At 43.5% G+C, this 23,705-nt stretch overlaps 1 protein-coding gene across 1 annotated transcript in view; it reads left to right on the plus strand.

The window, feature by feature from the left end:
* LOC126426533 (uncharacterized) overlaps positions 1 to 23,705 on the plus strand; it is a 71,973-nt gene that overhangs the window by 27,618 nt on the left and 20,650 nt on the right. The window contains exons 6-8 of the mRNA XM_050088436.1: positions 1,430 to 1,596; positions 10,046 to 10,173; positions 21,817 to 21,986. Of these exons, the coding sequence (XP_049944393.1) occupies positions 1,430 to 1,596; positions 10,046 to 10,173; positions 21,817 to 21,986 (465 nt within the window). The remainder of the gene's footprint in view (positions 1 to 1,429; positions 1,597 to 10,045; positions 10,174 to 21,816; positions 21,987 to 23,705) is intronic.

Consider the following 23,705-nt stretch of genomic DNA (forward strand, 5'->3'; position numbering starts at 1 on the left):
GTAGTATCTGAACTACATGGTGTTGGTTTGCTGTCGATTGTGATAAGCATAACTGTATCACTGAACTGTTCACTGTAACACACTCTCTGCTCTACCTTCCTAAAGAATCCTACTCCCATTGTACTGTTTCCTGCTACTGTTGATATTACCATAATAGCAGTCCAAAATACGACCGTCCCGCCCCGCAGCAGAACCCATGGATAGAGACCTGCACCGGTGCCTGGTCACCTACACAGCCTTGTACGACGAGTCCCAGTCGACGTTCGAAACCTGTGCTCGCCGGTGAATACAATCCCACTCCACTGATCCAGATTCCGTTTCACGTATCCCGTTAGCCAATTTCTTCGCACTCCAAGGTACTAGGTAGTTTTTTATTGTTGTTCGTAGTGGTCGCCTAGTGACCACATTCATCTAGTGGAACTGGCTACTTACTGACTGTGTAGACAAGCCTCCAAGTTGACACCAAACAGAGAGAATACTTTTAAAAATAGAGACTGCTGCAAAGCACAAGTGGAACTGAGCCCACAGAGTCCTACCTCCATGATAGAGAGGCACACAGGCAGTCATATGTGCCCCTGGATAGGACCAAAATTTCCTGCAGCTACTTCCTTAATTACCTTGGTGTCTCCCTCTACCTGTCACTGTCATTTATGCAGCACTGCGCGGACCTGTGAAAGTCGTTTGGTACTATTCTAAATCAACCGCACTACATTCCTGCAAAAAACTGGGGAGCAAATGCAGACAAAAAGACAACGCTGCAATTTGCCTTGGTTATTGAGCTGTTGCATATTTTGCTAAAGCGTTAAGGAGCCATGTTGACTCTTAATGACATTGCTACAACAGCTCCCACTCAGGGGTTGCATGTCCTGTCAAATTTTGTCCCTAGTAATCTCACAATCAAGGATGCGAAGGTACTAATTCCTAAGACAGGGTGCAATAAGTATTGAGTCCAACTGAGTAAGGTAGCGCGGTATGGTCTTTCTTGTCATCCAAATGGCACAAGAGAGACATGGCAACGTCTTGAAAACGTGGTATTATAGTGGAAGTGCTGCTCGTGACTATGGCGCCCAGGAGCAGACGGTGAGCCATGTTGTGGGGGAGCGCCCACTCCATGCCTTTGAAGGCGGTCTGCCGTGCTTGTCCAATCAGAGTTCTGGCTGCATGTTTGTATGTGAATTCTTGTATTTCGTCAGAATTCATCAGTTCGCCAGAATATGTTAGCAGACTCGCATACCAGCCGTAATTTACGCCAGAATTCCTGTCTGACACCTCGATTCGTCTCTAATGTGCTGGCGACCTCTATCAATGGGAAACGTAAAAGCTGGAGAAGGGCAAGTTGAGTTTAGTTTTCACTATTCTATTCTACAAAATACAGTCAAGTTTCAGAGTATCATCTGTCACATAAGCTGACTCCATTTTATTTTGAAAGGTTGAACAACATGGAATGGAGCATGACAACGCTGCAAACGGACGATCTGAGGCATCATATCCTGTCCCAGTCAGCGCATGCTGTTCGACTCGTCACAAGAGCCACGTTCAGCAGGGCGAATTGTGAGTGGTGGCGTCATGTTCAGTTTCAGTGGAGGAATAAACCTGGTGAGTATATTATTTGGAAGTTCGTTATTGTTAAATAAAATGTAATGTGCTCATTTAGGTTTTCTATAAAAACTCTCGTCGAAGTTAATCAACACATGGTGATGGAGTTGCACTACATTTGAAAATTCTATTCTAATTAAAGTGCACAGAAATAAAAACATAAGAACTAAATAATAATCACACTGGAGAAAAGAAACAGTTACCTAATCACAACCGATTGCATCTAACAAGAGAAGATGACCAACCTGGTCTCACATACAAAACGCACACTTGTAAGGTGTGAGCCCCAGCTGTCTATGTCGCGCGGAGATTTGCACCACGATTATGACTGTACGCAGTTAAGACCTTCTGAACACATAGGTTTTCAACGCTCGTGTACCACTTGTTTCTGGCACGCTCCACTGCGTTCGCCCATTGTCCGAGCTCGAACTACTGTACGGTACGGTGAGTAAGAGGTTCGCGTTTATAGTGCCGGTGAACCGACAAGCGACAGTGTGGCACCTCCAGGAGCAGTATACAGCGACGGTCAAATTGCAACGTTTAAACGTTAAAGCTCGCGACAGTTGTGACCGGTAAGCGTCGTTATATGTGGCTATTCGACTAACTCTTACACGAGGCAAAAGAAACTCTATGAGCGTTTCTTTGTGCTACTATTTGTACCTTGCGATTCAGTTGCGGCAGTCATAGAGAAGACCCGTTAAATGGAGAGAAGAATAGTTGATTGACGTTAGACTATTCTGTATGAGAGGATGGTGGTGACAATGATGACGATACCCTTTCACCACGATCATTTTCGTCAAACAACTTCATTGGCACAATGCGACGGAGACGTAAAATGACGAACTGACTGTTTAGGAAGCTTGCTTTGAAGAAGTAATATTGTCAGATTTCACCTTGCCTCTGCCCGTAACAGAGATCTGTGTGTGTGTGTGTGTGTGTGTGTGTGTGTGTGCGTGTGTTTTACAAAAAACTGCTGCAGAATATGTCCTAAAATATTGCTAAACAGTGTTAACCATATATGCGCATGGCATTGAAATACTATCTGCTCATATTGCTTACCCGTTTTTCAAGTTAAATAACATGTGTTCTACTTGAAGAACAAAGTTTCGAAACACATGGGGCAGACGTGACCGGCTCCACGCACGTCTTCCCACACTTGCGACATGAAGCGGGTCTGAGGGCTCTGGACGTCACCCCGCTGCACAGTACTCTGCACTCGTGCATCAGGCAGCTGCAGTGGGGCGCAGCCAGTGGCAGGCAACCTGCACCTACAGAACTTTAAAAACTCTGCATTCAAGACGTCTGAAACGAGTATTATCTTAAGTATTGGCATTTATTTTAAGAGGGGCGGGTGTTTGGTATCTAGGGTTGAGATCTTGCAAGTCTACGTTTTTCTCCTTACAAAAGAAGGTCGAGTTAGTTATGTTTATGTGGAAGGTTAAAAGCAATAAACATGAAGGTTGAGGACAGATTTCATTCGGTGTCACATAAAGAGAGATCATGGTGACACAGGAGTAGAGCACACCGCCTCTAGCCCTGACAAGGGCCTGAGTTGGCCGACAAAGAGAGTCCACGAGTCTCTCCAGTTGTGTCGTGTTCAGCTGACGTCACTCAACAGGTCCTGTAGAGCCGCCAGATCGCAGCGACGTTGAGACCGCCGCTGTCCACACGCTGGTGCCAGACATTTGCTGTGAGGCTGAGACCGGATGGCTTAGCGGACATGTCGGGATGCGGCAGGACGGCTGAGTGTTCGGTCTTCCAGCCAGGAGCGTGTCCACGCGGTCTGTGAACACGGCTGCTGTCTTGGGAGCGTCCCCAGGGTACTCAGCACGAAGGTAGCGCACAGGTCCGGATTAAAAAATCACTATGCGATGTGATGCGATCCAGACTGCTCGCTCACTAAACTTCAGCACAGATCTCTGACACGTGACGTTTTAAGACTCCCGTTCATTGTCGTTGCGATAAAAGTGACAATGCAGGAAGGTACTGTAACTTTTACGAAATTTTTAGACCTTTAATGCCATATGCTACAGAGCGTACGGGGATCCACTACACGATGCCAACCCCAGCAGAACAGACACTAAGAGTCGCAAGAAAAGACAGAGCCCATGTCCTTAGAAATTGTGTAAAGTGCGTTATAAAAAGTAGCGGAATTTGGCACATTGTGTACATTTATTTACTTCTTTATGCGTTTATTCCACCTGATAAAATTAAGGCATTAGTGCACTCTCTTATATATAACCTGTCATCTCAATGAGTCAACATTACGACACGCGAAGTACACTGGCAGCACACGGTAGTGATAACTATACTACTTCTGCTAATAACAACAACAACAATGGAGACACATAAGAACACACGTTTCTCTTGATGGGACATGCACAACTGTTGATACACATCCCAGTGATAAAATCAACTGCTGATGTACAATTTTGCAACTGTAGCAGGTATTATCACTGATGACAGAAATTAATGTATGGGGTTTCACAAATTCCGCATGTTATGCTTTACATCAGAATACACATACTAAAAAAATTGTAGCTCTGCATCTTTAAGTTGACTTAGATGTAAAACAGTGTAACTGTTTCAAACTGTGGATGCATTACTTTTACATGTTCGTTGGCCTTTCTTTTAACAAATTACATAATGATAAAAATATCAAAACTTTACGTATTGCAATTACGTAACATTATTGCTTCAGTACAAACAGTCATGACTGCACACGACGTTTGGCCTTGGAGCGGAGTGGAAGAGAGGGGAGTCCCTTTCTCTCTCCCTCTGTCGCTCTTTGTTTTAACTCGCAATCGTCGGTAGCTATAGAAAACTCTCGCTTCCCCACGGGAGGTATGCTTCCAAAAGGATGGAGGCACAGGAAAGTTCCATGTGACGTAACGTCCTGGTGAGGCTCTTGTTAATACTCGTACTTCTGTATTTATGGGAAGAATTTTCCGATTATCTACGTCTAGAAGTCGAAATCTATCGTTTTGTAAATCCTGTTCGTAGATTGTGTGGCACCCGTAGGGCCAGATATAAGCTCAGATCTCAGTTGAATTGCGATGAAGAGTGGATAGGAGTTTAAGAGAATTGTCTGGAAGAATAAATGCGGAAAGCAGTGGGACACTGAAGTGGAGGGCATTCATGAAATGCCTCTGAATTTCTCTTGGGCTGTAAATGCTATGTTGATGAATATCACACAGGCAGTTCATTTGAACAGGAATGGACATCTATGAAAAGGGCATCACAGAAGTTGGACAAACAAAGATAGATATAAGGAGCTAATGGAAAAGAAACCTTGGGAAACAGAAAAAAACACAGCAATTGATCAGCAAATCATTGGCGAAAGTGTCAACCAAGAATTATTGATATACCATTAGACACAACCACGAAGATAAGAGCAGATACTTGCAGGCCTATCGCACAACTAGCATAACACCCCATGTATGGAATTTGTCGACAGCACTAATATATACAGAGGAATGGAAAAGATAATAGAGAATATGATAGATGACGATCATTTTGACTGTCAGAAGGCTAATAGCATGAGAGGGCGGTACGTCTGATATTGTGACTGATGAGGGAAGCAAAACTTGGAAGATAAAATGGCCACATTCATCGGCCCTATAGACCTAGAAAAAGCATCCGGAAATGTAAACTTCTGCAAGATGTTCGAAATATTGAGAAAAATGGGAGTAAGTTGCAAAGAAATACGGCTGATACGTACAAGAACCGAGAGGAAACAATAAGGTTGCATGACCAAGAACAAAATACTGTCCCATCTTCCTACCAAAGCGTTTGGTATGTTCCATTCTTCACCGATTCTGCTGAGAACCTCATCATTTTTTCTTTTATCAGTCCATCTAATTTTCGACATTCTTCTCTAGCACCACATCTCAAACGCTTCGATTCTCTTTCGTCCCTGTTTTCCCACTGTTCATGTTTCACTTTCATAGAATACTGTGATCAAAACTTAAGGGGTAGATTTTGGGAAAGTCACCCAGAACTGTGGGTCAGGGGAAACTTACTGTACGAGATGGGAGGGGAAGACTAATTGTTGAGGACTGCATCGGACGAGATTTGAAAACCTAAGAGCTTAAGACAAGATGATACACACGACAGAGATTACTGCCAAAACATTGATCACAAGTTATTAAGAGTGAGAAGGTAAGCACATTGTACATAACAGAGGTGGGATGGGGCGCTGAAAAATAGATGGGAATGACAATGAAAGATGCAGGAAACTGAAACGGAGTGAATCAAAGAGTAGTTACAGTGATAAAAAGCTGGATGGCGAGAACCAAGGACACGTTGAAGAGTTCGTTCTCACCTACAGAGTCCTGAGATACTGGTGTCTGGGGGAGGAATCCAGGTGGTGAAAAAGGCGCTGGTGTCACGATTGTCACGTTGTAGACCATGCTCTGCAACACGATATTGTGAGTTACCAGTATATACCCTCAGCCTATGCCCATTCATCCTAAGTGATAATGTGATGGTAGTCATGCCTATGTAGAAGGCTAAACAGTGTTTACGCAGTAGCTGGAATATGACTTGTATCTTTTCGCAGCTGGCTCTCCCTTTGATAGAATATGTTTTGCCAGTTACAAGGCTATTATAGGAGGACACACTCTTGTTAACTCGACATCAATGTTTTAGCAGTAATCTCTGTCTTGTATATTACCCTATCTTCCACCTTTAAGCTCCCTGGATGCGGTCCCCAACATTCCTTCTCATTTTGTACGGTAAGTCTCCTCTTAACCGCGGTTCTGGGTGACTTTCCCAAAATCTACCCCTTTTCCCCCTTTTCCTAGACCTGTCCAGTCCTTTTCCTTAACCCTTCTTCCTTCCGTTTCAACCCTTTTACCTTCAGAAGGAGCCACTGGCTCCGAAAGCTTGCCAGTCACAACAGTTTCTATGTGTGTTCTGCCGCTGCTTCGTGAGTCCATTCTTTTATCTATCCTATTAAATAATTTTATCAATGATTGTTTGATTTCGTTGTTACAAAACTGACAGTTGATGTTAGTTGACTTCGTTTGGTCGTGAACATCCTCTTTGAATGTTCTTCTCTACTCCTTATGTTCTCTTTCATTTTTCCACTATGAGTTACTTTGTCCTTGGTTAAAATGGCTCTGAGCACTATGGGACTCAACTTCTGAGGTCATTAGTCCCCTAAAACTTAGAACTAGTTAAACCTAACTAACCTAAGGACATCAGACACATCCATGACCGAGGCAGGATTCTAACCTGCGACCGTAGCAGTCTCGCGGTTCCAGATGCACCGCCTAGAACCGCACGGCCACTTCAGCTGGCTACTTTGTCCTCAAGGTAGCAGAATTCTTTCAGTTCGTCTTGATCCTCGTCTACAATTCTGACAAGTTGAACACTGATCTGATTTCTGCTAGACATCATTAATTTAATCTTTCTTTGGTTTAGACTTAATTCATAGAGTCTACCCATTAGATTGTTCATTCTACTCAACATCTCCTACTGTTACCTCTGACTTCCATTGAGAACAGCAATGACATCAGCTATTCCTGTCACTGATAACCTTTCAACATGAATTTTAATTCCATTTTTGAACCCCATTTTTAATTCCGGCATTGCTTCTTCGATGTACAGATTGAATCGTAGGGGCGATTAGATGTATGTCTTTTACCTTTCCTAACCTAATCTGTTTGTTATTGGTCTTCCTATTTTATCCTCTAGTTTGATGTGCAAATTGCACGTAACCCTTCTTTCCCTAGAGGTTACACCCATTTTCCTTAGAGTTTCGGAAGTCCTGCAACATTTTAAATTATCGTACGATTTTTATCTAACTACAAATCCTACGGACATGCCTAGATTGTCCTTAAGTCTCGCTTTAATCATCAATCGCCAACTGAGAAGTCCTTCGCTGATGCCTTTATCTTTCCTAAAACCAAATTGATCGTCATCTAGCACTTCCTCAATCTACTTTTTCCTCTTATACACATATTCTTGTCAGCAACTTGAGTGTGAGAGCGCTTTAGGTAATTGTGCGGATGTCCTCGCACTTGTCTGTCCTTGAACATACAGAACTATGTGAATGATATTTTCAAGAGATACTGATTGTTTATCTGGAGAACTAGTTTGAATAATAATTGGGCTTCGAAATTTTCGAAATTCCTAAGAACTCTTCCATATGCCTTCCACATGATTTGATCGCGAGTCTTCCTGTTTGTTTCTGTGGGCTGCAGAGGTAGGCATCTCGACGACCGCTGCTTCCCGTGACGTCTCACGAGGCCACCTGAGGACAGAGCAGCGTCGACCTGACCGCCACAGGCAGAAGCGACTCCCGCCGCTGAACACCACAGAACGCCCTACACTATGCTGCTTGTGGTGTGGTGTCAGTGGTAGCTACAGATCTCAACCCAGGTTACACTGGTCTGTCTGTGATGGCTGGTGAACTTCTCCCAACCCGTGGCTATACATTCTGCAGTCGTTGCCCTACAGCCAGATGCTAGTGTAATGTGTCGGTACGATGCTCTCAAGTCCCTCATGCCGATGACTCGTTTTTTTTTTTTACAAAGTCATTAAGATGCACGTTCTTTGGACTTTCGATTTGCGATGAGTAATTCCAATAGCATTAGGAACAGAACAAACATCGTGTACACACATCATTCTCCATCTGTAGCAGTGTCTTTTTTGTACTGAAAATAGGCTCGCATAAGAACGAAATGCCAAAAATCTGGCACAGGCATAAAAATAATGCAGTATTTTTCTTAAAGACGTTGTGTCTGCCAATAACTGTAACATTATTTGTTTTCACGACTACATTTTCGATCCTATGCCCTTTATACAGGTATACAGCAATAACCGAAAAGTGAAGTGCAAATGGCATGTATAGAACGCCACTATCCTCCCATACATGAGGCAATTATATTACAAAAAATGCTAAAAGCAGCACATCACTTGCACCGGGCCACTGGAGGTGTCAAAATTTACAAATCTTCTGACGTGTGTATATCTCACTGTTGTCTCTGTATGTTGAGTCTCCTAACTCAGAGTGTACATCAACTTTAGATGAGCGTAAGGATCATAGCAATGGCTTAAGGTAAATTTATTGTTACTGATGTTAACTTCACTAACATGAATCTCCTCAAATCACTGTTCATGTTGTTTATACGACATCTGAGGCGGTTGGTGGGGAACATATTCACAAGTAGTTTCTTCTTTGCCCTTAGCAGTGATTGTACATGCCACAGTAAACGTTTTATACCAGAGTATCTTAATATCGTGTTTACATTTGTTAACAAAATTTGGCATTCTGTTTACGATACAAGCATTTGGCGTAAAGAAAAAGATAAGACATTTCTTTATTGTGATAGTGCGTAATAGTACATATGGTATCCATCGTCAAAGGCTTACAGTAGCTTGGCTGCTCATAAAAACATGGCAGTAATAATCATATATATATATATATATATATATATATATATATATATATAATTTCACACGTGTATTCTTTGTACCACATTAACATCACAAAGGTATAAATCGCATTCACAACAACTTTCGTACATGAATTGATCTGGTGGACAAATAAAAAGAAAAAGGAGTACAAAAAAAGAGATAAAAACATGTGATGGGATACATGTCACACATTACAGAACATTATGTGTATCATCATGTAATTGTAAAATGTACTGTTAATATGTAAGGTACTGTACCAGTACAAATGTAGTCATACATTCCCATGCTCCTTAGGAAGTTTAGGCCGAGAATGGCTTTTTCAGCTACACTTGCAAAACAGCTTATTCAATTTTTTACTGAATTATTAAAATATATTACTTATGTTAAAATAAATACATCCTAAATATAAAAACGTTTATGAGTGGACATAATTCTTCCTCATTTCCATACATATCATACAAGTCACGGGAAACATAGTAAAGACTACTCATATTATAAAACCAGCATAGACACGATTCTGTGCAAATCGTTACGTCCTATGCTTGTCAGTATGTCAAAGTCAAATAGCCAAACTATACATTCTCATTTATGTTACTTTCTATTATTAGCACGTAAAACTGACTGGAATTTATCTCGAGGTCTCTTATTTCTTAAATCTGTCTTATTGTTGGGCAAGCCGTGTGGGTGATTTTTGAAATAGTTGTATATTTCCACTTCTTCAGGTATTTTGATACGTCTACCATTAGGCTAATTTTTATTACTGGATCTACGTTAGGTGATGGTACTCCTCTCTCTTTGCTTGATGTGCTCTTTAAATTTGTCGTTGGAATATGAGCTTTGTAACGTCCGGTCAAGGTGTCCGTGCTGTAACTCATACGATTACTGACATTGTATATTGATCTAGTTTCAAAAGGTAAATGCTTCCTGCATACGCTTTGTGGGGGCAGAAAGTGAAAGCTGTGCTTCCTACAGAAGTCTGATGCACTGGCTTGTTCACCAGTCCGGCGTCTCACCTCTTGTGCAGATCTGCAGGCCCAGGCGGCTGTTTTCCGGGAACGCCTCTCCAGCTACTGGCGGGACGTGGGGCAGCTGCTCTCACTCGGTGCGACGCACGCCCCACAGCTGTTGGTTCCCCTCGCATTCGAACGAATGGTAAGTGGAGTTTTTTCCTCCTCTTATAAACTGTATTATACGTACAGAGGGTGAGAAAATGACACACACCACCTGGCCAGTTCTTGGAGAGTGTTTCTCAGTTTACCTGCTTCACACTGTAGCTATCTTTGGCTCTCCAGTTCTAATACTAACCTTCTGGAAGAATTCTGAACCAACCTCTACTTCTGTGAGCCTTTTGGGGCTATGATACAGAGAGGCTAAGTTCGGAATGGTTAGAGATCGAAGAAAATCGTCTGTGTCTTTCTTTTCTCGTATTTGCTAGCTACTTCTTTTACAGATTCAGATAACTTTACATCCAATCCTGCTTTACAAGCTGAAGCATGTTAGCTTCATATGTGGTGGAGAGTGGTCTAGAGTCTCAGTGTGGCATTTCAAGTCTCCATCAGCATCTTCTCTTCCTAAGAATCTCTACTCCATATTGAAGGCCTATAAAATTACTTCTGCTCAACATGGAGGTTCGTCAACTTCAAATCTCCTTATTAACCTGTATACATACCACATAAATCATACATTTCGACACAACTGTTCAACGACTTCCCACCTTAACATTCACGTGACCATTTCCCAGGACTCCATGACCAGACGATAGCGCAGCTGACACTTGTGGCTCGACGCCATTGGCGGCCCCCTGTGCTCACCACTGCCAGCCAGCACTGTCCGTGTGACACGGCAATGCCCCAGCCGCCGCAGCCATAGAGGACGCGCGTCAATAACGAAAACCTGCAGTTGAGGTCCACCAGTTAGCGCGTGTTGCGTCAGCGAGTGACTTTGCTAAAGGCACTGTGCTACTACAGTCACAAGCGGAATATCTGGCGAATGCGTCAAGGCCAATGAAAATCTGTGCCAGGCTAACGTGAAACCGGATGCTGCTTTCTGAGAGCATTCATCTCAGTCGTTAGCCTCTCTGCACGTGTCTCGTGGCCTAACTCGAACCATTATCGAGTCTGAAATCTCTGCCTATGATTTATGAACACTACCACCAGTGATTTTCCACTACCGAGAATAACAGCTATGTGGTCTTAACACATACACTGAACTCGCATTCGGGAGGACGACGGTTCAATCCCGTGTCCGGCCATTCTGATTTAGGGCACGGGCGACTTCCTTCCCCATCCTTCCCTAATCCGATGAGACCGATGACCTCGCTGTCTGGTCTCCTTCCCCAAACAACACAATCTTAACACATAGAATGGCCACTGTGCATTATGACTGTTTGGATTTTGGCAGTAGTATACATGGAAAGCAAAAGGACGCAGTATGATCTGTGTTTTTGTGTAACTTTTTGTGGCGTATGTAGCAACGTGCAAGTCCCTAAAATATCGTGTGAGCCTCATTTTGGATCCTTTGAGAAGAGAATTACGCGATACCTTAGTGAACTGTAAAGGTTCTGAGTACATTAAATCTTTTTCCTATAAATATTACGGATGTTTGCTGGATGGTAATTTCAAAGATTGATAGTTGCAGGTTCCGTATTAAAGAATGGTTTCTGCCTACATCGTATCATGTCCTGTCATTGCATCTTGTTTTCGTTACCATCATCCATGCATTTCACTGTAGCAAAGGCAATTTACCTGATACGTATCCAATATTTTGTAGAGTTACTACCTCATAGCTTGCGAGAACATTTAAAGGACGACTTCTTTATTACATTTGCGGTGCAGCTACGCTTCGTTGATGATACACTGCACCTGCTTAGGAAAAGTGTAATTGCGAAAAGTTATTCAGTGAAACCAATGTTGTACAGATAGATTCGATTTAAGGCCACACTTTGCTTTCTGAATGAAACTTAAGTCTTCCGACAGCTGCAGCAGTCTTGAGGTATTCGTATTCGAGATAATTCTTCTCGTGGTTCTTCACTACAGCCCTGCAGAGTAGTACGGCAGGGCGTGCTGTGGCCCAGGTAGCGACGCAGCTTACGATTTTGACCCTGTGCCCCTGGTAACTGGGCTCTCACATAATACTGTGTACAAATATGTATGTATGTATGGTCAGAATAGTTCAAATGGCTCTGAGCACTATGGGACTTACTAGGTCATCAGTCCCCTAGAACTACTTAAACCTAACTAACCTAAGGACATGACACACATCCATGCCAGAGGCAGGATTCGAACCTGCGACCGTAGCAGTCGCGCGGTTCCAGACTGAAGTGCTTAGAACCGCTCGGCCACACCAGCCGGCATAGATTAGGTCTAGATGGCAGAAAGAGCAGTGCCGCCATGGCAAGGACGACGGATTCAACGTATTGGAAGGTGCCGATTCAAAAGTGTGCAGCACCTTCCAATTCACTGCTCCTGCACAACGAGGGAAATTCTGAATTTTATTTTCCGTTTTCTATACTGCCTATCGACGTACGGGTAAGAGTCGACTGCAGTCACGTGTCACCACTACAGTGATTTTGGGTCGGTCCGTACGCCGGGCCCCTACTGTGTGAACTCGCCCCGTGTCGCTCGCTGGCCTCCCTCGCCCTGTGTTGCTGTGACGCCCACAGCCGGGCTGGCGGAAACTGGAAGCGGCTCAGACCGCAAACGGGATGTTAGCTGCCCGCTGACCGCTAACCGCATGCTGTCACAGCGAGGACGTGACGCACGTCCCACGCACGCACACACACACACACACACACACACACACACACACACACACACACACGTAAACGCGTGCAGTATTCCTGGCGCACATCCGCAAAGCTCTACTTACGCAAATACGAATTGGAGGTGATAAATCGCGATCCCGTCTAGAATCGGTCGGCCATGTGTGTATATATGTAAATTTAAAAAATATTGTATTCGAAAAGGATTTCTTTTTTCTCTGGCTCCTGCCATCAATATAAAACTGATAAAGGAGGTATTTCAATTAAAAAATATGAAAAAGAAGAACAACTGTATTGTGAAAACAACTGAAAGCTTTTTAATTTCCATTTTTTCTCGTATTTGTTATATACATAACAGTTTTGTTATTTCGTAATTGATTCATTACAATATACACATTCTTTTGTGAATAAGGTAATTTTTTAATTTCCAGTGTCTATTAAACAGTAATTAGTAACTCAGACAGAGAGAGAGAGAGAGAGAGAGAGAGAGAGAGAAGTTTCTAGTGTGTACACACTTAGAACAGCAAAAGCAATGGCAGCTCAAAAACAATACACAAACACACACACAAACTCACACACAGACGCACCATAAACATATAAAATACTTTCTTTACACGGATGCATATCGTACATGTTCCACACGAAATATATACTCTGTCTCTCTCTCTCTCTCTCTCTCTCTCTCTCTCTCACACACACACACACACACACACGCACACACACATGGACGCACGCAGTGTGCAATGAAACATTCATAATCTCAAACATGCAGTCAGAACTGTGACGAACAGTTCATCAAACTATTCCACACACACCCAGTCAAGTGGAACACCTTTTTATCTTTTTACTAACAAATAAACCCACCCAGACACATCAGTAAATAGTCTGGGTGCAGCAGATTTCCACACCTATGCCCCCCGATGAACCACTTGTGATCGTGATAGGAAACCCCTGCTTCCAGCTGGAATTGCAGTATATACCTCAGTATATAACCTCGATCGAAAGGTCTCCTGATAAGCATTTGTGGTGCAGCGCCAATGCCCTAGAGGAGGCACCTGTTGAAGTCCCTGAACGTGAAAGTCTTTCAGGCTGTGCAAATCACCGTGTTTGTCATGCAGACTTGTGGGATAGTCCAGCTCTACCTCTACGACATATCCCTCAACAGCATCAGCGGCCACATATTTGATCTCTTTCCTCAGTCTGGTGATTTCCCCTTTGGACATCCATCAGAACCCTCCAAATGGTAGACGTTGTTGCATGGTTTGCCTGTAGAGACCGTTTACATCCAGGTAAAGGATGATACTGAAATCGTCAGACAATCTGTACTCCCCCTCGATCATTTGCAGGTTATTTGCCTTGGCATACCTGCGCACACGTTGGCATGTTCCAGGAAGACAAGCATGTCAACGTTGGTCAAGAATTCGATGCTGGCTTGTGTCTTTCTTAACATGGCATCCCACGAAATCTCATCCCTATGCTACAGAACTTCTCGATGTTGTCGGTCAGATGTACATTGGTGTTCATCATTTTACATGTTCTGATAAATCAGAGATGCCGTCCTGCCATTCATTCACCAAGTGCCTGTTTTTTGCATTCATTATGGAAATGCCTCTTAGTTTACTAGAGAGTCAAGATATTCGTATGGAAAGACCTCTTCTCCATCACAAGCTGAAACTCTACACCATCGAGATAAGTGGCTCCCTTTGCTAAGAATATCTTCAGGACATATTGGTTCAGCAAATTTCTAAAGAGACATGAGCATGAAGCGTTGTGAATCCAGGAAGTGGTGTGATCCTCTGTGAAGCGGCATGTATTTGTCAACGGTGTCAGCAATGACACTGATCTTATCATCCTACTACCCAGACTCGTCAAAGTGCTGAACTAGAAAGTGGGCATCGTGCTCACTGAAATTGTGGAAAAGATGGCTGTGTGCTGTGGCAGTTACATGGGTTGTCGGCTGCACTCTGGTACTTCCCCGTTACGTGGCAACAGTCTCTACAGGGAGCTTCCTCACCTCTGTCCAGTCACAGTCCCCAGGTATAACGATCAGCTACCTGCTTGTACAGCGCATCATTCTCCTTCACGTTGGTCATGAGGACGTTTTCACTATAAATGTTATAAACGTCCCAGACAAGACTTTCAAGCTCAGTGAGCAACCATCTTGCACTATTCCCTTGACATAAGATTTTAATTTTAGAGTTATACGTGCACAGAACTTGATGGGTAGCCATATGTCACAGTCATCATTTTGTGACAGTGATATGGGAGGCAGAGGCACCACGTTCACACTGTACCACAGGAGCTAGGAGGCGCTCTAAATCGACGTAAACGACGAAGGGACAGAAGTGTTGGTGGGAGGCATTCTTAAACTTCTAGAACCGTTTATCCTTGATAATCATTTCCACACATATTGTTTCCTGGCTCTAGCAGTCAATCAGGTCTTTCAAGATACATGCTCTTGGTAAACGAGACATCCACAGCAAAAATGTCTTGCACCTTTTCTGTTTTCATTTCAGAGGAACGTAGGTGGGACATGCATTTGACCCAAACGCTGTGTTGCTTATCGCCTTCAGAGATTAGAAGCACGTCTACACTTTTTGGATGTTTCTCAGCTAATATGGACAAGAAGAAGGGACCACCTAATTTACGCTTGACTTCTTTGTCGATGTGCCACACAGTGTGTTAATGTTTGCCTTCTCCTTATGGCTTTCCAACATATACGAGAAATTAGATCGTCAGTGGATATCTGGTGTTTGTTGTGTATCTGTATGCCCTGCATTTTTAGGGTAATTTCTATCGCTAGCGAGAAGCAACCATGGAAATCAATTTAAATTCCTCTCATCATGATTCTGGGCATTAGGACATGCCTTTTTTAGCAATATGTACTTCTGAAGAGAGATGTAACTGGACCTGACAATAAGTTCATCAAAATCTTATGAACATAAATCAAGGCAGAGCATACAGCTGAGTGTCTTACACGACCCCCTTTCCTGCACCTCAGAAAAGTGACTCAGTATGACCGCTCTGGTATCGACTCACCCCATGGTGTCACGACAGCTCTCCCCCTAACTTGGACAATGCTCTTGCCCTCAACAACACGTCGAACTCCTAATAACTCTGCACACCAGAAGGAGAAAGAGACGAAGTTGATAAGTATCTAAGGAAGGAGAAATAAAAACCCGTATTCGTATAATAATAATAATAATAAATTCTGAGAACTGACACGTAAAACTGTTGTTGTGTTCATTACTGGAATACACTTCCAGCAACTCATCATCAGTGGGCATGTTTGTCATTAAGGGCATATCCAGCATGGGTACTAGAGGAGGTGTATGACGTCGGCAGGGGAATGTGTCTGAAAGAATATGGACAAACCCAAACGAAAACACAGGTGCAAAAGAACTAGTAGCTGGTGGTCGTGTCTAAACACCGATGTTCGCATTGAGAACGTCTACAAACTAGAGCATCCCAAAAATAACAAACAAAAAATTTAATACTGTAGAATAAGCGATATCTGCCTCTGAACAATCGAAGTCGTTCCCCAGAGATTATCATCATCGTCATCATCATTATCAGCTGCTGGGTTCAGATCCCACAGCGAGTAACGCCAGGTCGTACCTAGAAAAGAAGAAGTAGGACCAATAAGAATCACTTACACTACTGGCCATTAAAATTGCTACACCAAGAACAAATGCAGATGATAAACGGGTATTCATTGGACAAATATATTATTCTAGAACTGACATGTGATTACATTTTCACGCAATTTGGGTGCATAGATCCTGAGAAATGAGCACCCAGAACAACCACCTCTGGCCGTAATAACGGCCTTGATACGTTTTCGCATTGAGTCAAACCGAGTTTAGATGGCGTGTGCATGTACAGCTGCCCATGCAGCTTCAACACGATACCACAGTTCATCAAGAGTAGTGACTGGCGTATTGTGACGAGCCAGTTGCTCGGCCACCATTGACCTGACGTTTTCAATTGGTGAGAGATCTGGAGAATGTGCTGGCCAGGGCAGCAGTCGAACATTTCTGTATCCAGAAAGGCCCGTACAGGACCTGCAACATGCGGTCGTGCATTATCCTGCTGAAATGTAGGGTTTCGCAGGGATCGAATGAAGGGTAGAGCTAGGGGTCGTAAGACATCTGCAATGTAACGTCCACTCCTCAAAGTGCCGTCATTGCGAACAAGAGGTGACCGAGACGTGTAACCAATGGCACCCCATACCATCACGCCGGGTGATACGCCAGTATAGCGATGACGAATACACGCTTCCAAAGTGCGTTCACCGCGATGTCGCCAAACACGGATGCGACCATCGTGATGTAAACAGAACATGGATTCATCCGAAAAAATGACGTTTTGCCATTCGTGCACCCAGGTTCGCCGTTGACTACACCATAGCAGGCGCTCCTGTCTGTGATGCAGCGTCAAGGGTAACCGCAGCCACAGTCTCCAAGCTGATAGTCCATACTGCTGCAAGCGTCGTCGAACTGTTCGTGCAGATGATTGTTGTCTTGCAAACGTCCATCTGGACATGGCTGCACGATCCATTACAACCATGCGGATAAGATGCCGGTCATCTCGACTGCTAGTGATACGAGGCCGTTGGGATACAGCACGGCGTTCCGTATTACCTTCCTGAACCCACCGATTCCATATTCTGCTAACAGTCATTGGATCTCGACCAACGCGGGCAGCAATGTTGCGATACGATAAACCGCAATCGCGATAGGCTACAATCGGAACTTTATCAAAGTCGGAAACGTGATGATGCGCGTTTCTCCTCCTTACACGAGGCATCATAACAACGTTTCACCAGGCAACGCCGGTCAACTGCTGTTTGTGTATGAGAAATCGGTTGCAAACTTTCCTCATGTCAGCACGTTGTAGGTGTCGCCACCGACACCAACATTGTGTGAATGCTCTGGAAAGCTAATCATTTGCATATCACAGCATCTTCTTCCTGTCGGTTAAATTTCGCGTCTGTAGCACGTCATCTTCGTGGTGTAGCAATTTTAATGGCCACTAGTGTATAAACAAAAACAGTATAGAAAATATGTGTACTTGCTTTCATCCTCAGCCAAGCTGACCATGATGAATGACATCACACCGTCGTCGGTAAACAGTGACAACAGTGCGGCGTCATCATTGTTGTCCAACGTGCGTGGCCATGACTGCAGTCACCATCGTCGTCACGCATACCGCACGAGCGCTTGACTCCGATATCAGGGCTGGCTGGCAGTCGGAGAGAGAGAACGACTCGGGTCGCCCTCCGCAGGGCTGTTTACAAACCCCTTCAGCCACGCAGCGTGCGCTGATCTGCAATTCAAGTCGCAGTTCATCACGCTTCTTCTCTCCCCACTAACACTACTTACACATAGCGCATTGCGACAGTGCCCACCGTATTGGTACACATTTGAACATGCCTCTCTCAACTTGCTACTACTCTCATTACTTACCATGCGTGGACGCAAGGCAGCACAAACGGATTTATTTCTCGTAAGAAGAAGAACTTCCACATATTAAACTAGTGGGATTGCGCTGTGACAGAAACGCACGAAATGGAATATGCTGGCTGCAAGTAGCTGCTGATCGGCTACGTTTTGAGTGACACATTGCAGAAACTTGGGAAATCATCTCGACAGTTCTCCAAAAAGAGTGTAGATGTCACCTGGTAAATAAACGTAGCTGACAAAAGAACTGTAAAAAATGAGCTCGGGAGTATCTAAACAAGTACAAAAATTTTATTGAGAAAATAATATTTGCCCAGATCTGCAACACAAGTAAATCCGTTTTTCTCTCCACCACCGTACACTTGCCTAAGGTGTCTGACTGACATACAGTTGAACGATTCCAAATTCAGGATGGCAGTGTTCTTGAAAATTTCCCACATTCATACCACCACCTCACGACCTTTGACGTGCATGACCCTCTCTCTGTGATCACAGTTTCGGAGTGATGTCAGCATATCCTCACTGGTCATTCCTGTATCGTGGCGGCTACTGCGATAGTGGAATCGAGTCAATCACGCTACTGTCTTCCAAGACATGTCACACTTCATTGTTCTGAGCAGCTGGGCAGAAGTGACAACTGTGTAGAAACTTGTCGAAACACAGACTGAGTCGATGCGTGTGACAACAGCCGCACCTTTAATCATCTTTAAACATGAAGCGGCCGCACTCGTCGTGGAGGCCTCGCCCGTGAGCAACAATGTTGTACCAGGAGGCGGGCAGCTTGGACCCTGGCAAGCAGGTGTTCAGCGGTATCTACAGGTGTTTCGTACACCTACATCTTGGCATAACCTCAGAGAATGAAGTCGAGGGTTGTAAGATCCAGCGATCGCTATGGCCATCAGAGAGGACCCCCCCTTTCCAGTCCTACAATGAGTGTGAGTATTCTTCAGGTGCTTGCAAACATTAACATCAAAGTGGAATGATGTTGGATAATGCCCTAAAATACCTTGACTGAGAATTTTTGCTGTTGGCCTCCGATATGGGTGGCGTGGGTGTTGTCCTCATTCTAGATCTGCCTGTTTGGCTTTTGAAAACAACATCACGGATGAATGAGGCCTCATCCACAAACAATACACACTGTATGAAGTTGGAAAGTACAGCGCTGTGAACGATACTGGATTGACACAAGCAGACATAGGGCTCAAAATCCGTTTGTCCCAGTGCTTGCACATTTCACCTTTGATTACTCATTGTGCACTGTACACAGCAACACACCTCACCATGAACACGACACAAGCTATCTGATGCAATGGACAGCTGACAGCAGGTTCAGTGGTGTGCTTGCGGCACAGGTTAATGCGACACTGAGATGCTTGAGTGCTACGAGCCTAGTTGTGCACAGTAGGTCCGTTTGGTGGTCAGGTGTCTACACTGTTTATCAGCTGCTACTGTTCGAGTGCACAACGGACACCCGAGACCTTTGCCAGAGTGTGAAGAACTGCAGGCCTCATTGCAATACATGCATTCATTCAGACTGACAGTCGTTGCTTAGAAGAATTGCTATGAGCTACATTGTTGTTAGGTGGTGTATGCTGTGTATGTCCTTAACACAATAAATATGCTCTTTCGAGTATTGGTTCCCTATCTCAATATAATCTATTGTGGAACCACTGTCACCTGTTTCAGTGTGACCCAAAAGGATTGGGGACCCCACGTACAGAGAACAAGAGCAGTTCTGTCCCACTTCCCTCAGACTCTCCCGACGGCACCCATGTCTGTGGTGAGCACTCACCTTCCAGAACAACATACTGGGTGATGCTAGGGTAGATAGAAGAAAGGAAAACGGAATGGGCAAGTGCGAGAGGGACTCACGCACTAAGGGTTCTGTACAAACTCCCCATCCTGGGAATCGAAATTCCCTATGATTTTTGCCTGTTATCGAGACTCTGTAACTTTACTGGCAAGATACTGGCCCCAGGAATACCAAGATCGATTCAGAAATTCTACGTTATTTCCTCAGCCCAGCCCAAACAAACAAGAACAAGCAAGCAGAGGACTTTAGTTGATGTATGTAGGGAGAGAAGATTTAATAACATATTTCCGTTTACGTACTAAATCATGAATACAACATACATTTTATGTTTGGATGCAGTAATGTTCGTATGTTATACTTTCAACAGGTCATGAATACAATGTATGTCCAAATCGAAAACGACATTTTTATGTGATATAATGAAAAGTTAACAAGTTTCATATTTTTTGCTTTACTTGTACCGGAAAACTTAGTTGTTGCCAAATCTCATGATTCCAAGTGAATGGAGAGCACCCTATAGGTTTCGATGAGTGAGTTTTCGATTATCAAAACACGAGACATAAACGGCCGTATCTACTGACGGGAGTAAGCTATAAGCTCACAGTTTTTACGCCGCCAAGGGTCCACATACCTTTGTATGTGACATAATTTGAACATGATACCCAGAACTTATCCAGAGAAAAAGATTCCTAACAGATGGTCAGACGAATAGACAAACTGATAAAAAATAATACGAAAAGTATTTTCTAGAGTTATATAGTTACCAATTTTGGACTTTAATATATTTTCCTTTATTTGCACTGTGAAATCTGGCTTCTTTCAAAATGTCATGATTCTAAATCAACAGGGAGCACCTTATAGATTTCTGTGGGTGATTTTTCAAGTATGAAAATATGTCATTTAAATGGCCAGATCTTTATTGCAGTGACTTAGAACCCTAAAATATGTACAACATCAAAGGAGTATAGACCTTAATATGTGACATAACTGTGAACTTCGTACCCGAAAATGGTCCACAAAAAATGATCTTAACACTCGGACAGTCAATACATTCCTTCAAATCTGCAATATTCGAGACCAGATACAGACGACATCGTGTTAGATGACGAGCAACAAACACAAATTTTCGGCAAAAGCGATCAGCCAGGCAACAGAGAAATGCTACAAAATTTTGAGTGAAACTGACATTTCGTGTGTGCACAATTAACTCAGAGAATGTTTCACATATGGAGCGGCTGATGTCTATCGTTGCGTTTGTAGAAGGTCATAACATGTGTTCAGGTTTCTCAGAGCGTTGGTAACGAGTAGGGTTTTGACGGATTTGTCAACAGTCTGGCAATTCAATTTTCGAAAATCGTTCAAAAGTTTGAATAGAATCTCGTCAGAGTTCCAGCCACGCCATGTGGCTTTACACGTAGGAACTCGACGCTGCTGGCAGCTCCAGAACGTTTCAGTTGGATACATCGTCACGGGAGTATACATTCATACATTCAGACGTCTGTAATGTCAACTACCAAGAAATATCTGCACATCTCTTATCTGATGTCACAGTTTGAGAAATGTATTTATTTAATAAAACCCCACTAGGCATCTGCTGTGCATTAATGTCTTTATGCCTGTACAAAACTGAATGTACTACACTCATGCGCTGACAGTAATTTCAGTGTCATGTAATAGTGCTACATGTAACTGTATACTAAGACAGGCTGCTGCTTGTGGATGTTATGAAAGTAATTTGAACTATTTTCTGTGTGTCTCAGAGTAACCACGCAAGTGATCAGCAACTCCACGGTTGGATTAAGGACATGGAACGTGTGAAAGACATGCTGCGCACGAAATTAACCGGATGGGTACATGACATGCAATTAGCCAACAAACAGCACTACGAGGTGGAAGAAGACAAGGACAGGCCAGGGAACTTGATAATCAGGTATAAACCAGTGTACACTCAAATGTCTGTCGCACTCACTATGGTTTATTGGAATTTATCTCACTTTTATCCATGGAAGTATTCATTAAAGCTATAGAAAACACAGGGATCATTTAATTCAGATTGGAGTAAAGAACTAGCACTAATAGACAGTAGGGCATGGTTACAGAAACTCGTGATTTACAAAGTTTTTTGACTCCGCTTAGCCTTCGATATTTTGATTCGTATTGTGTCTTAAAATGTTCCACGTATTACGTAACAGACCAGCGGAGAAAACTGACACAAAAAACGATATTACTGGAATTACTAGAGAAAGTATTGATGGTTACAGATACTTCCGAAGCTTTCATAATTTGTGGAAACAATGATGTGGAACCTGAAACGAAAAGTGAGCGTGTCCTCGTCTTATTCGGGAAAAAAAAAAAAAAAAAAAAAAACGAAAAAGAAAAAAAAAACACTTCGGGAGAAATTACGGTAATACCGTGTAGTTGCGACTCTAGTCCAGATACTGGCATCCAGTCGGTCAGGAAAAGAGGCCACAAGTCATGTTCATCTCAATAGATGGAGGAAAAATCTAAACAGCGATGAGGGCAGGAAGCGGATGGCCATCGTTCTTATATTTTGTCCTGTGTTTGGTGTGTTTAAATCAGTCCGTAGCATAGAGCGTAAATACTGGAGGTTGCGAGCGGGAGGAAAGCGGAATAGTCTCTCGAGTGTTTGACATATGGGGTCGTGGAATGGAGTAGTGTAGGAGATATGTTGGCACTATGGAGTGTGACCAGGTGGCCTCCTGTGTGGGAATGGGCAAGCTCCCAGCAGGCAGCCCAGGTCTTGTGGCGGTGTTGTTGGACTCTTTCAGGTGGCTTATTGTGGGGTAGCTATGGAGGTGGAAGACGTGGATTAGAATGGACAATTAGACTCAGTCGTGATTGCTATCAATTAGATGAAAGACTTTTGCAGTTATATCTGAAGAGGTCGGTAGGGGAGCTACTTTGGGATGAGTGTGTCTGGGAAATGGACTAGGTCTTCTGAAACGAAGGTGATCAACCGACATCCACAGTTAAGTTCATCATGAGAATTGATGTGGGTAAACAGCTATGGAGAGGCAGTGGTCAGTGTGAGGAACGAAATTACGTGCTATAGGATGATGACAGAGACAGGCAGTAGCACAGATCACGGTCGGGGTGGTAAAATACACACTCAGGATAAAGTATTATGCAGGATGATTGAACATGATTTGCAGCCAACTGGAGCTGTTTTTGAGGAACGGTATTGTTACTCCACAATGTTTATTGTGTGGGTATTTTTGGTTTGCTACTCCAGATCTGTCATCAGAACTGTGAGTGGGTTAGCGGTTCATTGTGTACGGACACAGGCAGGTAGTGTGACGGGATAAAACTATCGATATTGTGTCAGGCAGTGGGAATGAAGGTAACAGTGGTTGGGAAGGTGAACTGAAAATCGGAGATGGGTAGATTTCAAGACAGGGGTGCACTACACAAAGGAAGCAGCTGATCGGATAGCAGAGTACTTGTGGAGTGCACATGGGGGGTTTCAGGGTAGCCAGTAGTTTGAGGTACTCTCATGAACACTCGCCAGTTGGTACACATTTAGGGAAATCAGATAGCTTTCAGAGTAAAGTCAGTTCGACTCTGAAACTTTTATCAGTCAACTGTCGAAGTATTTGTAACGTAGTTCCCAAATTTGCTCTCCTCCATG

The sequence above is a fragment of the Schistocerca serialis genome, chromosome 11 (genome assembly GCF_023864345.2).
Source record: "Schistocerca serialis cubense isolate TAMUIC-IGC-003099 chromosome 11, iqSchSeri2.2, whole genome shotgun sequence".
In the NCBI taxonomy this organism is placed as follows: Eukaryota; Metazoa; Arthropoda; class Insecta; order Orthoptera; family Acrididae; genus Schistocerca; species Schistocerca serialis.